Source organism: Molothrus ater, chromosome 4 (assembly GCF_012460135.2).
Source record: "Molothrus ater isolate BHLD 08-10-18 breed brown headed cowbird chromosome 4, BPBGC_Mater_1.1, whole genome shotgun sequence".
Taxonomy (NCBI): Eukaryota; Metazoa; Chordata; class Aves; order Passeriformes; family Icteridae; genus Molothrus; species Molothrus ater.
In genome coordinates this window covers 24,434,836-24,450,217 of record NC_050481.2, presented here as the reverse complement: position 1 = coordinate 24,450,217, position 15,382 = coordinate 24,434,836, and the positions used below count along the sequence as shown (strand labels likewise).

Genomic DNA, 15,382 nt, shown 5'->3' with positions numbered 1-15,382 from the left:
CGTGGGTTTCCTATTTTGCCTTTTGAACTGTGAAATTGTTGAATGGAGCACCTGAAGCCCAGACTCCTTAGAGTTATCAGGAAACTGCTGCACTATTCTAAAATTGCTTACTTGAGGCTGCCTATTTCCATACCAGAAAACTTACCCCTCTGTACAAAACTACATTAAAAAACCCATTTTATTTCTTAGAGCCATAGAATTTATTTCTTAGAGCTTTATACTTTTGATAACTGATTTCAGAGCCAGAACTGATGCAGCAGACGCAGCCAATCTCTAAATCAGTAAGGTATTTATACAACAGAGGAAAAAAAGTGTAATCAAACTTCAACTGAGACAAGGGAAATGAAGAAAAGCTGTCAAACTGGAATAAGTTTTACAGGAGAACTCTTCACAGTGAGGTCTTGTACACCTACCTTGTTCATATTTGTAGTAGTGATGGCAGCACAAGAATTAGGCATGTAAGAAACTTACAAAAGCAATAGGAAGGATTATGCAAAATGCCTCAACATTAAGGCCTGGAGTTACATAAAAAGGGACAAGTAAATTTACAATAGTATCATGTGCAAGATCATATAGCTCTGAATTCATGAAAAGGCACCCTAAGAGCTCATCTCTTGAAAGGGACAGAGGATAGCTGGAGCTTCAGTTGCACACTGGAGGAACAGGAGCCAAGATTAAGATGTGGCTGTCAGAAAAAAATAATCCTAGGAGGTTTTGGACGTATTTTTATTTTTTTAAATCTTATTTTTAATATAATGTGGTACAGAAATTTTCTAACATTTTCATTAAAATCTTAATGGAAGGTGGCTTGTTTGTAAATGTAAAATGAGGCAAGTCATGGGGCAAAGCATAAGTGAAAGGGTAATGCTGGCTGCAGGGTAGTTAGGTAAAAACTGTTAGCAACTTTCGTCCACATATTAGGCAAAACCCTCATTTGAGTAAGACTCTGGAAGATTTACATCGGTGACAACAAGAACCTGGAAAAAGCTTTTGGGATTAAACTTGGTTGTTTCCAAAAGAGTTGCTATGGGATGGTTTTCTGCAAGAGTAGAAGACCAGACTCTGCCTCTGAAGCAAATTTCTTCCAGTTCTCTGGTACAGCTACAAATAAAAGCTATTTCACTTTCCCTCTTCCAGAAACAGTGCAAGGGACCCCTTTTAAGTTCTCTTGCCTTTTTGCTCATTTCCTGTTTTGATTGTGAGCACGTTGCAGCATAGATCACAGAGATGATCTAACCTTGTCTTTGCTACGACGGTGCCTGGTTTAACGGAAAGATTCATGTCTGAGATAACACAGATTATATTTGCTTCATGCTGTTCTGTTTCCAAGTATCTGATGTCTCCAGGTTGGAGGCAGAAGTGATATTATTTCCTTTTGAACCACCCAGCTGATAATGGTCTGTGTTAGACCGTTGAAGTGGAAGAAAGGAGCTACCTTCAGTTATGTTCTTCAGTTATTGCCAAATTCTGCTTGCTTGCATTTGGTTTGCTCAATAAACCATCCATTGTAGCAATGTGCCCCCAGCACCCTGGGTTGGACATTTAATTGCTTGTGACCACAAAAACTGATAATCTGGTGGCCAGTGATGTGAGCAGCCCTTCCCTTCCCAGTGTAACAGAAATTGCTCAAGAGCTACAGCGCTTCCTGCCCTTCCGCGTGCGGCTCAGCAGCGCACGGGTGCCTGGGCAGGCACAGCCTCCCACAGCAGCCAGGGCACAGGGAGGCATTTCCAGCTGGGCCTCAGGACTCTAGGCTAACCAACCCAGCAGGAAAACCACAACTGCCATCACCTCTGCTGTGTGCCTGCTGCAGCTGGACAAGATGACTCAAACGTAGCCAGGAAAACCCTGATCTGCAGAGCAAGTGTCACAGGTGGCATTGCTAATGTACTTCATCCAGTGAGCCAAAAAATACAGGAAACATGGAGCCGAAATCAGCATTAAAAAGGGGTAGCCCAAAGATTACAACTCTGGTTAAATTTTTCATATAACTTGGATTAATTTCTCCTTTGCTCAGGTGAAGAATCTCTCGTTCTGTAAGGGTGAAAGGAAGAAGGGCATAAATAAAAGGGAACATCATTTAAGGGAATATCAAAGCTCTGCTAATGTGGGATGACATTGCAAGACCAGCAAGTTTATGCTGCTTCAACCTGCATATAATAGTTTTCCATTACTATGATGTGCTCTTCAAAGTGAAGAGTTCCCTGGAAAACATACCACAGTGGTGCAGACCTGAACTCCAAACCTGTTGGTGGGTGTGGTTAAAACATATTATGTCTCTTTAAAAGCATGCACATACCTTCTTGTGCCTGAAGAAAACACAGTGAAAAAATGCCGTTTAAGAAATTTCCATCCCAGTAACTTATCTGATACCTTATCAGATGCCAACATAGGATCAGGGATCTCCCATGGGGCAGAGTTTACTACCATAAAGGCAGCACATGGTATTATTTGTTTTCCATTAGTACCTGCACACTTCTGTGCATCTGATGCTGCAAAATCCTGTTGTAAGAAATGAAAGAAGGGTTGAAAACAGTGATTTTCTTGGGGAGGTACAGAGTGGTTGTATTTGGGAGCCAAGACAAACCGAGCATGGCCCTGCAAAGGTCCAGTCTCACACTTCCCCATTCTCCATTCAGGTTTCCCACTTCTGTTGGAGGCCCACACTTCAGGCAGCCATTTCAGAATGTGGGAAAACGTCAGTGACCAGTCTGAACTCAGCTCAGTAACAAATTATTGGTCTCAGTTCCAGTAAGAAAAACATATTTTTCAACTGGTGTGCATTTTCCCCAACAATCCCACAAGAAAATTCCCACTCAGCTGCTGAACCTACTGGGCATGCACAGCCTGAACTCTGCCTGCCTGGGCAGCTGCCAGCAAGAAAGTGCTCCCAAGCATCCAACAGCTCTTGATCCCATGATCACTGCATCCCATGATGTTGGCACTTTCAGGTTGTCCAGTGGAAACACCCAGAAGTGATATTTAAGTGTTTTAGTGCAATAATGGGTAAGTCATTACCTTTCACGTGGGAGCCTCATTCAAAGACACAGTTCTTGCTAAAAACAAGCTTGAATTCCAAGATGCATTGTTAGGTAAAGCTACACACCCTCAAATATCAGCCTGTGGGATGTGACTGAGATAAATGAAGAAATGGTGCCGGCAGGTACGACATGAAGTAAAACAACGTCTGCCACAGACGACTGAAGAGACAGGTGATGTTCACTGCCTGTTGAAATACAGCAGGGGCTCGTCTGTCCCACCTCTGTGCTGTTAAAAATCATCACTACTGTGGCTGCAGCACTGAGCTCTGTTACCATCTCAGGGGAGTCCAGATGCTGCGATGGAAATAGCTCAGAGAGCTTTCCAGGAGCTTGAGGGCTTAACCTAAGTGGACCATTTGTTTATATAAAGGTGAAACTAATTGACACCAGCTTCGTTAATCACATCAACCATCACTGCTGCCGCCCAGCGAATGCTACAAAACACAACTGAGTATGGCTGCCAGGATTTCTTCTTGTCTTCAAAGTGAATCAGGCAGGACAAAAAAAAAATCAAACACATCCTCAAATTTGCATTTCTATGGCTCTTCTGAAATGAGACATGTTGCCAAGCCATTTCTAAGAGAATACTTATTTTCTTAGAGTTCAATATTTACTAACTGGAAAAGGTGTAAAGACGAGTAATTCCCGTTCCATTGAAAAATCTTTACCTCATTTAAAATTGTTCATAAAAGTCCTAGGCATAAAGAACAAGATATTTGTCTCAGCCCAGATTCCATAAGGACAGGTTTTTTAAATGAAATACACTTTCTGTCAGGGCTCTGTTGCCCAGTGACCTGTCTGTGTGGAACCCTGGTGCTGCAGGGAAGGATCACGCACACACAAGAATTCACCACTACCACCACCACCACCACCACCTCATGAACACCACCAGCAGGGAATCAGAGCAGTGTATGGGAGTGGTATTTGCTGGGTCCCCAGGATGAAGGAGGAATTGGTGAATCTGACTCCATGTTCTTAGAAGGCTATTATATTATATTATATTATATTATATTATATTATATTATATTATATTATATTATATTATATTATATTATATTATATTATATTATATTATATTATGCTATACTAAAACTATACTAAAGAATAGAGAAAGGATACTTACAGAAGGATACTTAACAAGATCTTAATTAAAAACCCGTGACTGACTCATCAGAGTCCCAACACAGCTGGACAGTGATTGGTCATTAAGTAAAAACAATTCACATTAAACCAATCAAACAACCACTTGTTGGATAAACAATCTCCAACCACATTCCAAAGCAGCAAAAACAGGAGAAGCAATCAGATAATGACTGCTTTCATTCTTCTCTGAGGCTTCTCAGCTTCCCAGAAGAAGAATCCTGGGCAGAGAGGATTTTTCAGAAAATATGATGGTGACAGTATGGGAGTCCCTGAAGCACCACATTCCAGGAAATTGTCCAGCTGATCTCCTCACCCAGCTGCTCTTGTTAACAGTTTAAAAACCTTCTGGGATATTTTTGGGCAGTTACCCCTCCTACCACCACCAGGCTCCCTCCTCCCACATGGTTTCTTCTCCCCAGTGCAGCACCACAAGGTCCAGGGTGGGGGGACGATGATGATGATGATGACAAAGGGCTTGGGGAAGGCAGCAGCTGCCAGGATTCAGATCTGCTCAGGCCTGCCCTGAGCCCCCCACTCCTCCAGCCATTGGAGCAGTGCTGCCAGTGGGCTGTGTGGAGACTTGGGAACTGCCTTTTGCCCCCAAACCTCCCCAGGATCAGCCAGGGAGCCTCAGGGCTGAGCCCAAACACACAGGGTCCGGACTCTGCCGCCAGCCTGGGAACAGCAGCAGCACAGTCTGGTTCCAGACCCAAAGCAGAATCACAGAATATTCTGAGTTTGAAGGGACCCACAAGGATTGTGGAGTCCAATTCTTCAGTGAGTGGCCCACAGGGATCAAACCCAAAAGTTTGGCACTACCAGCACCAGGCTCTCACCAGCTAAATCCCAGCACTGGGCTCTGTCTATGCTTCTGAGCACAGCAGCACAGGACTTGGTCTCCTGTGTTCCAAGCCCCAGGTTTGACCAAAGGAACCTCCTTTAAGCCCCAAAGCTGCACCAGTTAATCCCCATCTCTCAAACCACAGGATTTAGCCTCAGTTTTTTGGCCTCCGAGTTGGCCAAATGAGTCTAGTTTCAAGTCCCCAAAAAAACACATGACTTGGTGTCTGTTTCCAAGCTCAACAGTGCAGAACTTGGTCTCCAATTTGCTAACCCCAAAACTGCCCAAATGAGCCAACTTCCAAGCCCCACCAATGCAGGACTTCAGGACAGTTTTTCAAGAAGTAAAACATAGTACTTGATATCAGTTTTCAAAAACTTAAACTGCCCCAGATGAGTCTGGTTTCAAATTTGTGAAACACAAGACTTCTTTTGTTTCTCAAGCCCTCTCAAAAAGCACAATTTACTTTTTCTAAGCCCTAAACCTAGCCAGTTTGGAAAAGCTTTACTGGTTGCCTGAGGGCAGATGAAAGGAAAATGTAAATTCAATTAAAATCTCATCTAAGCCAACTTCATAATTTCTAAGGCAGTGAAGAGAGGCAGGCAGTGTCCATCCTGCTGCTGCTCTGCCACTGGGATTTCTGCTTCCAACACGGCCTTCAGCCCTTATTTGACACAACTCCACTAGCAGCAAACTCCAGACCAGCTAGCACAGCCTGGCTGTATCCTTTCATATCCCTGACCCCAGTCTGGCATTTCTGAGCCAAATTCACCTGCTCTGGCATGGCTGGAAGCAATGCAAGGGGGAGGATGGAGATCTCCTGGTGTCCCCATAGACGTGTACAGGTTTCCACCAACCATGCACTACCAGCATGTTCCAGCTGCAGTTTCCCTTCTGGGTTGAATTGAGCTGTATTTAAATCAGTATCATCTGCAGGAACAGGTCCTGATGCTCCTCAGAAGGCTCAGTAAGGGAGCTGTTGGTTCTGTCAGGTGGGACACACATCTCTCTGCATGGTAATCAGTGTCTTTGGCAGACTCTAAAAAGGCTGAACTTTATATAAGCCTAAGAACCTCAAAGCCTGCTGAATCCATAGACATTTGTCCCTGCAGCTACAGCCCCAGTAAGCCCAGCCATAGAGCTCTTTCCCATTAGTGTTATGGAGGCACATCAATAGTTGTCACTCATTTTTGATGGATGAAAATGTGGCATTTTAATGGACACTTGGTCTCCTCTGTTTGATAGGCTTGAGCTGGAGGCCCAGTGCTTTACAAAGTTCTTTCTTTCTGTACCACCTGATGGCACACTTGCATTAGCACACTTCAGGCTGAAGGCAGCACAAGTCAACCAGCACATCCTGCCCAAAGTTGTTCCACTTAGTTTCTTCTGAATCATGAACATACCTGTTTAATTGATTAAAGCGTCCAACACTGCAGTATTGAGTAAAAATAAGCAGGGCTTACAAAACAATTATACAAAAAAAGCCCTGTATTTTGTAATTTTTATCCCATATGATACCTGGATAATTAGGGGTTTTTTCAGTTGATTTGGGAAGAAATTTGTCATTGCCTTACTGAGACTTGCTTCCCAAGGATAAGAAATTTTCCTTGCCCTCTATGAGAAGGTTTGTTGCAGATTTGTCAATCTGCTTGCCCTCTATGAGAAGGTTTGTAGCAGATTTGTCAATCACATTTGTTACTAAACTGTAAATGGAAATTAATTTCTGTCCTCCAAGCAATACAATTATGACCCAACTACATATCAAAGAAACAAACTCCAGTGGGCCATATAAGAGTGCAAATTGTTATTGTGGAATATTTTGAGTTGGAAGGGCATCCCTAGTTAGTGAATGAAGTCAGCTTTCAGAGGCACAGATTTAAGTTATCACATTTGCCAGGTACCACTGGAGGGTTATCAATACATCAGCAAATGCTGCAGATGGTTACAGACCAGGCAGAACAACTTGCTGGTCTGATGGGTTTTATGACTTTGTGAAAAATGTACTATAATATTTATTAGCTCTTTATATGCAGGACCTTAATGGAGGATGTAAACAAGCTGTATCTGAACTTCAGCATCTCTGAGAGCCTCTTGGAGAGAGCTTTTGAAGCATTTCCTGTCCTGACTTCCTCCATTACCCACTGAATGGCATTGCCTGTGATAATTACAGCTTCAGGAAAAATAGCTGCTAAACAGTGATAGCAGAAAAGCCCTACAGCCATTTTCTCAATTAAATTAAGTGGAAATTTAGTCCTTGAGTGCTGCTCCTGAAACTGGCTGAGCAGAATAAGAGCAAGCACCCTGGTGGCTTGGAGGATAAAGAGGGCAGGAGCAAGACTGCTCAGTTTGCTCTGTGACTATCACTCTATGCCCCATCATCTGAAAAGTCAGTGGCCACCTCTGCCCTAGAGCTAATGTTGGCATGAGAATAAAACCAACAGATTGCCAGCTGAATCTACTCTAACAGAGGCCCCTCAAAGCTGGTGAATTTTGAGGAAGGCCATCTCTGTAGCAATGTTCCTCTTCTGGTTTTGGATCAGCAGCTTGTGTTTCTGCCATTATTTGTCTCAGCCACAACCTCTTGATCTCTGAAGGCTATTTTGGTATTGTTAGTATGCCCTTCCCACCTCATTTATTTCTATCCTTTCTGTTTATCCTGGTACTGGTGCTTTTTATCAACACCATCTGCAAACTCCTCACATTCATAACTGGTTCTTCCAAATTTGGAAATTTTGTCTCTGTACATTCCTGTGCAAAGGGGATCTGGAGTAATTTTCAACAACAAAGGAAATATCTTTATTTGATGCAAACTATCTGAAATGAAAGGATGAAGCAAACAAGTAAGAAGTCTTTGCCATAATACATATGACAACTAATGTGAATCCAGGAGATTTTCTTCAAAAGATATCCAAAAGCATTTACTCCAGCCTTCATAAGGGAAGAGAAACTGCCTTAATGAACATTATTTGGGATAGGAATAGAAAGGACAGTGTTTTATGGAAGAGAACAGCCTGCAAGTTGATAAAGCCTTTTAACATCTTTCTGCAGTGCTTAGAAAGTTTAACCCAAATATATGAAAAGGTTTTTAGCTGACCTTTACATAATGTAGCTCTTGAACTGTTGTCTCAAAGATTCAGGTCACAGATTTCTGCATCCAAATTGTTCTAAGTGCTCAGGAAAAAATATCTAAAGCTTTGGAAAGCAGCGAAAGCAGCACATGACTGTGACCTAAAAAATCCAGGTGCATTCACCTTTGTCTGCCATCCAAAGCTTGTCCTCAGAACTGAATTTGTGACATTGTCCCCACAAAGGTACCAAGCTCTTCATGGTCCTTGAGTCCAGTCTCAAGCTCTCTTTCTCCCTTTCATAATTTCTTGTGCCAGTTCCACATTTGTTTTGGTGTATTTTGAGCAGCACTTGACCCCAGCACTGACAGGCACTTTATCAGTGCAACAAAGCATCTCTGTTCTCATGGGAAACAGAAGCAGCCATCTGTCAGAAAGCAGCCAAGACTTACTGCAGGTTGTCATGCAAAGTCAGAGACTGAGAAGAGAGGAATTGTCAGCTTCACCTTGATAAGCACATGAGTGTGAAAGACATGTCACATGCAATTTCCATTACAGAGATCACCAGGATTCCATGAGAAGCAAGAATGAGTGGAAGAATCAGGCATACAGAAAATTATTCAGACCAGAAACTTTGGGCAGTTCCAGGTGTGCCTGTTTTCCATAGGAATTAAAAGGATCCTCAACACTGTCTTGCAAGATCAAGAGAAGATCATCCATTACAAAGTACATCAAGGTAGCAAGGTAACATTTTCAGATTTACCTTCCTATATTTTTCCCCTCCAGCAAAAAAGATGATAAATCCTCTCACAGTCAGAAAGCAGTTTTAGTACCATCCAAAAATGCTTTATTGCTTTCCACTCAAAGCCATCTCCCTGTTTCACATAAGAGCAGTGTACTACACACTCCTTGCCTTTCCCTGACGCCGGCAACTTGACCTGCAGGTACAAGCATCTTCTCCCTTTGTGCCAGGGGAAGGATATGGACTGGTGGGGCATCCCTAGTTAGGGAATGGAGTCAGCTTTCAGAGGCACAGAACCCCAGCTGAACTTACAATGAGAGACCAGGAACAAGCTCTTCAGCAGCAACTTGAATTCTGTAAGCTGCACAAACTGCTCCCAGCAAAGGCACTGGCATGCACTGTGCCAAAACGTGGGAAGATCCATCCAGGGGCTGGCTGCAACTGGGCAATGGAGAGGATAGGCTGGACACCTGCCACTCCTTTTTCTCTTCCTGAAGCACAGCAATGAATAATGATCTACAGTAAACATTTGCACTGCAGTAACACATGTCACATCCTTGAACTTAGGGCTTATCAGATGAGAAGTCATCTTCCTGAAGTTGGATATTTATTGTCAGCTGGGAGAGATGCTAGGAGCCACAAAACTCAGACATTGTTTATGCTTGTTTTCCAGGCTCTGACTTTGTTTTGAAGCTGGTTGCAGTTAAGGAAGGAAACAAGCTTTTGTTATTTACATTCACCTTCTCACAGAAAAAAACTCTGCACCTGAAAGCTGGCAGCAGCACAGCATATTTGTACAAGTTAAAAATACTATTTCACTTTGGGAAAATAATACCCCTTTGAAAACTGCAGTTAGCTGAATAAGTGGTGTAATATGCCTACAAAATCTTTCAGACCAATGCTACCCCTGGATAAACTGTTTGCTCATCAATACAGTGCTGAAACAGGACCACTGCAGAAGTTCAGTGATGCTAAAAAAAAAAGGCCTAGTTTTAAGAACTCAAGTGACATACTGGTTACTGTTGCGGGACAAGTAGAAGAAAAGTCTTCTTGTATCAATCAGTATGAAAATGTAATTTAATTCAGTGCAACAGTAATACCTTTTTCTCCTAGAACCTAAGATATTAGAAATTAAACTGAGTGTGCAATATTTACTTATTTGTAATAACTAAATTACAAATAAATACATGTTTGTACTTACAATTTTCACTTGGAAAGAGCAGAGTCCACATTTTTGTTACATATAATTCATTTCTGTTCTGCTTTACTGCTTAGAAAAAGGAGGCTCACAAAGCTTCACATTGGCAACAAAAGTCTTGCTCCAGTTCCGACTTCTTTTTGGTGACCAGCAGGTGGAGGCAATGCTCCATCAAACCAATCCTTGGTGTCACTAAAGCAAGCTCCACAAAAGCAGGAACACAAACCCAAGGGTCCTTAAACTTTAAAAGAAGAAACCCAAAACCAGAATAAACCCCTTTCCCCAACATCTACCTTATCTAGAGAAGCAAAAGCACGGGGCACTAATTCAAACACTTTTCTGCCCTCCAAAAATGTGGATTTGTCCATCAGCACCATCTTGCAGTCCAGGAGGACCTAGCTCCCAGGCCTGGGAGAGGATATCTCTCGAAGCAAGCCAGGTCTCTCTAGCACAAACAAAGGGCCCTGTGCCTTTGCTTTGTCTTGCCCCATGCACCTCCCCACTGCATCTCCTGGCCTCTCTCACCTCACATGTCCCCACAAGGTGCACTTAGTGACCAGCTCCAGAACAAACCTCAGTGCCTGTGGCATGGGCAGAGCTCCTGCTCCGAGGGTGTTCAGCCAGTCAGGGCAGGCATGAGCACACAGGGCACTCACCTGGGAGGTGGGAGACCAGCAGCAGGGAGCTGGCAAACAGGGCTGCTCTGCTGGAGAGGACAGAGCAGGATGCACAGGTCACCACGCCACAGCAACTTCACCATCACAGGGCACTCTGCCAAGCAGCACAAGCAGAGCTGGTGGCATTGACATGTCCCAGCATCATCCCAGCGACCATCAGACATGCAAAGGCAAGGCAACTCCCAGGGCAAACCATGAAATCTGGTAGTGGGGTGAAAGCTGGGGGCAGGAGGAGAGGTTGATGAGGTTAATTCTTCTATTAGCACCTTCACTCTGCCAGCTGGCTCTCCTCAGGCTGCTTTGAGTCAAAGATTTACCACTGGTCTATGAGGCCCAGTAGACACCTTAGTTTCTGAAATTCAGGCTGCATTTCCTTGGCTAAAACACTTTCCACTTGTAATAAATATTTCCATCAGTCTTCTATCTCTCTTCTGACCTGTTTCTTGTGTCCACTTTTCCTGCAGCCCCAGCAGCCTGTGCACCTTCTCCCCAGCACGCAGCCAGGTCTGCCTGGTGACAGCCCCGCTGTGCTGTGTCCTGCCCGGGAGGGCTGCAGCCCTGGTGGCTGTGAACCACGCTGGGAAGAGCTCTGGCAGGGGACAGGGCAGCCCTGCAGGGGGCCAAGATCCCGTGTCTCTGTCGAGGTCTAGCAGCATCTGCTTGTTAAACAGGCCTTGGCTGAACAAGCTCAGCTCTCCAGCCCCACTGAGCTCCGATGCTGCTGAAAAAATGCAAATCCCCCCCTCCACCATCTCTTGAGCTGAAAATAGACCTATTTTGATTGCTGCCTGAGCAAAGGGAGTTTTAACTGTGCCCATATATGCACCATGTTTCACCAGTTGTGCAGATTCTGCTTCTCTGGGGTGTCAAAGGACACCTCTGTGGTGTGAAGAAAGTCGCTCTGGATTCTCCATCTCCCTCCACAGTGAAGGTTATTGTAGCTGGGGCAGGAATATTTTGGAGGTCCTTCCTTGCCAGCCATATCCCTCACAGCAGTTTTATTTATATATGTGTGTGTTGACAGACACCCAGCTGTGTGTGCTGGGGGATTATCACATACCCCTAGAGCTGGCACAGCCCTCTGCATGCTGCCTGTGTCTGGCAGGGCTGCAGCTGCGTCCCTGCCGCTGGAATGAGAGAACTCTGGTTTGTCTCTGTAGATAAAACAAGGTGGGAAGCTGCTGGGCCACTGGGCAGGCATTTCTTTATGCAAGTGCTAAGAAAAGGAGAGCTCTTCCACCCTTTTCCACACATCCCAAATTTTCTCTGTGCATTTACTGACTGCTCTGGTCATTCAGCTGCTGCCCACCCATTTGCCAGCACTATTTATACCACAGCTCTAGGGTTTCAGAGGGGTTGGAAACCGAGCAGCACGGTGCCATGGCAATAGGGATGCTTCCAGAGCCCCAGGAAGAGAGCCAGGGTGAGGGAGGCAGCTGGAGGCAGCGAGTGCCCAGGGAATGTGTCTGAAGCAGCCCACGAGCTCCCAAAGCTCGACCGAGAGACGCCTGTGAGCCGAGCCCGGGCAGAGCGAGGCTGGGCCCTGGGGCTGCCAGGACAGCAGGAGAAAAGGGAGGTTTTGTCAGCGCCACACAGAGCATGGTTTGATCCCACTGACCACGGCACACAAAGGACAAAGGGTGGCAGATGCCAAGGAGTGGGCTTTAACTGCCCGGGGAGCCTTCCCGTTACAGCTGGGTAACACTCCAAAAACGCAAGAGGCAGTTATAGGGGCTGTTTATCTTTTTATTATAAATTTGGTATGAATGACCAATGGAAAAATCACAATGGAGTACCAAGAACATTTTATCAAAATTTTAGCAGCATTTAAACAGTAATAGATTCCCAACCTCCTCTGGGCACCCCTTGCCCTTTGCCTCCCACACATAAATCAGTAACCTTCACTCAAATGTGCTTTCCAAAGGCGTGCAGGGGATGTAGCTGGCCATTCTCCCCTGAGCTGCCGTGAAAAAAATCTCATCCCAAATGCTGGTTACCATTCAACCTCCATCCACACAGGGCCAGGCTCCCGTCCCCTCCCTGCTGTAGGAGCACAGCAGGAGGCTGGCTGGCTGTGGCTGGCATGGCACTTGCCAGGGGGGAGGCAGCACCTGCTCACGTCCTCCCCTGCATGGATCAGCACTCCCGTGGGCGCCCATTGCCTCCAGGCACAAATCCGGGGCTGAGCCCTGTCCCGCCGCTGCTGCCCTTCGCCTCTGCACGCGGGGGTGCCCCAGGGCCCCGCTCCTGTACCTGAGAGTGTGCTTGTGTCTGCATGGAGAGGAGGAGGGAGGCTGGCGCTCGGTCCTCCCACAGGAACCCAGAGCAGGGCAACCGGGAGCTGAGACTTGAAGGGGGAAGGTAGAAGGTGAGCAGTGAGATACTCGAGTATCAACCCACAAAATGAAGTCAGTCTACTATCAGCTAATGTGGAGAGCCATGGGCTGCCTACTAAGTACAAGAACTAATTTTTTGTGTGCGCTTTTTTTTTTTAAGTTACATTAAGACATGAACAGTACTACCCTGGCCTCACTGGCCAGAGCTTGGTGAAACAACATTGAATCAGAGGTGGGGAAACACAACACACGTGGAGACAACAACATAATATCGGCAAGCTATTCCCCTGCTTCTTTGGTACTTCCTAAACTTTCTTATCCAAAATATATAAGGGAAATGCACCATTTAAAAGTTACTGTTCATAAGTATTTACACAGCCATAACCATCACACTATGATACATGAAAATCAATGTGATATGAACAAAGTTATTTTATGAAAAGCACTTCTGCACATTTTATTTTGTTCCAGTATCTTAATAGCTTTAAAAAAGTCATGTATTACACAGTCCTGTACCTCGCTTCTTCTTGTATCAAATGGACAAGAAACATTTCCTAATCCATACTCTTCTTCAAAAGATTAAAAAATAGCCACCAAAATGATACACTATGTACAAATTTTACTAAATATTAAGTTCTAGGCAATTATTTTCACCCCACTGATGATATAACTTAGGTATTGTTACCTACTATATGCATATATATTTCTTTAATATATAAGAAATGGCACCACATCACCATGTCACCAATATGACACATTGTTATGTACAGTAGATAAGAAGTTAGGTATGGAAGATGAATCCTCTCCGACTGCTTCTTTCATGGGAGCGTTTCTCCCATGGGTAGTAGCTCGGCCATTTCCCCTTTTCCCAGCAGAGGAGGCTCCTCAGATGTAAGGCAGGATCCCGTACATCAGCAGCGCCATCACGCCGGCGCTGAACAGGCCGGCCACGGGCACAGTCACAAACCAGGCCAGGAAGATGTTGCGGAACAGGCGCCAGTCCACGGCTTTCTTGGAGCGGATCCAGCCCACGGCCACCACGGAGCCAACCTTGGGAGCGTGGGGAAGAGAGAGGGAGACGGGGTGAGGGGTAGGTCTGAGCACCTGTGACATGCCCACGGCCACACCAATGCCAGTCAGCTGATACCAAGCGATGCCCTGAGATAAAGGAGCCCCTGAGGATGACAATGGCGCTGTTCTGGTGTGCTGGCAGGAGGGTGACACTTCCAGGGTACTTAAACCTTTGTTTTTCAATGTATTTTTCATGGGTCTTGGGCAATAAACTATGTTGGGGAGTTTTTCTCTGCCCTGCTCACTCCTACATGAGCCTTCAGTGCAAGTGAGGCAGCCCTACACCTGACTCAGTCCACGGGGGAGAGAGCAAGTGTCCCGTGACTCTGGTCTGATTGCAGTTTAAATCAGGAAAACACCAAGAAAGCTGTTTTTAAGGCTCTGCTGGAGAGCATCTCATGGGGCAGGACAGGACAGCTAGTATGGCTCCTGTCCCACTGCCTGTCCTCTTGCTGGTTTGGGATGCCCTGCTTGTTCTCCCAGCAGCTGCTGAGCCTCTCTGTGCAGCTCACAGCCCAGCCTCAAAACACCACATCCATATTCCAATACTGCAGGCCACAAACAGGATGGCAGGGGCAAGGTAAAAGCAGCTGAGCCCACCCTGTGGCAGTGATGGTGGCTTGGCAGGGGGCAGAAAGGCAGGGCAGGCTTAGACCCAGTACATCAAACCCATCAATCTGAGCCCTGTGAGGGAAACAAACTCTTCTGGACCAGCTAGCCAAGCAAAGCATCCAGAACTAAAATCCTGTCTTGCAGAAAAAGGCACCAGACTATATTATGGGGCACACTAACTGTCCAGACACCAAGAGGATGGTGGGAATGGATAAAACACCAAGATATCCTTCAAAGACACTACTACCAGGGCAGCTGGGTAGGTCAGTGGTTTTGTAGACAAAACACACTGTGTTTTATGGGTAAAGCTGCAACCTTTTCTTCCTTCAAAGGTATTTTCACTTTATAAACTCAGGTATAAACCCAGCATATCAGTTTTTAAGGAAAAAAACTGGACTGAGAAAAACATTTTCAGTGAAAAATTATACAAGAATTTCATAAAGACTACATTTTCTTTCTGCCCTGGAAGTGCTTTCCATGCTGTTAGCAAAAACAGTGTAAGTCTATTCAAAGTGCACAGTAAAGCAGCAAGAAATGTGGAAGAAATATCCTGTTTTGAAGGTAAGGAAACTCCAAGACACAGCTGGGTATGTGCTCCCTGAAGTGCCATCCCTGCCTCCCTGCTTATTTTCTTAATGGGAGTATCAGTCCCTGCC

The 15,382-nt window shown here is 45.2% G+C and overlaps 1 protein-coding gene across 1 annotated transcript in view; it reads right to left on the bottom strand.

The window, feature by feature from the left end:
- Positions 1-12,432: 12,432 nt before the first annotated feature.
- SLC20A2 (solute carrier family 20 member 2) overlaps positions 12,433-15,382 on the bottom strand; it is a 56,894-nt gene continuing 53,944 nt past the window's right edge. Inside the window, 1 exon segment of the mRNA XM_054514514.1 lies at positions 12,433-14,093. Coding sequence (XP_054370489.1) covers positions 13,929-14,093 — 165 coding nt within the window. The 3' untranslated portion in view covers positions 12,433-13,928.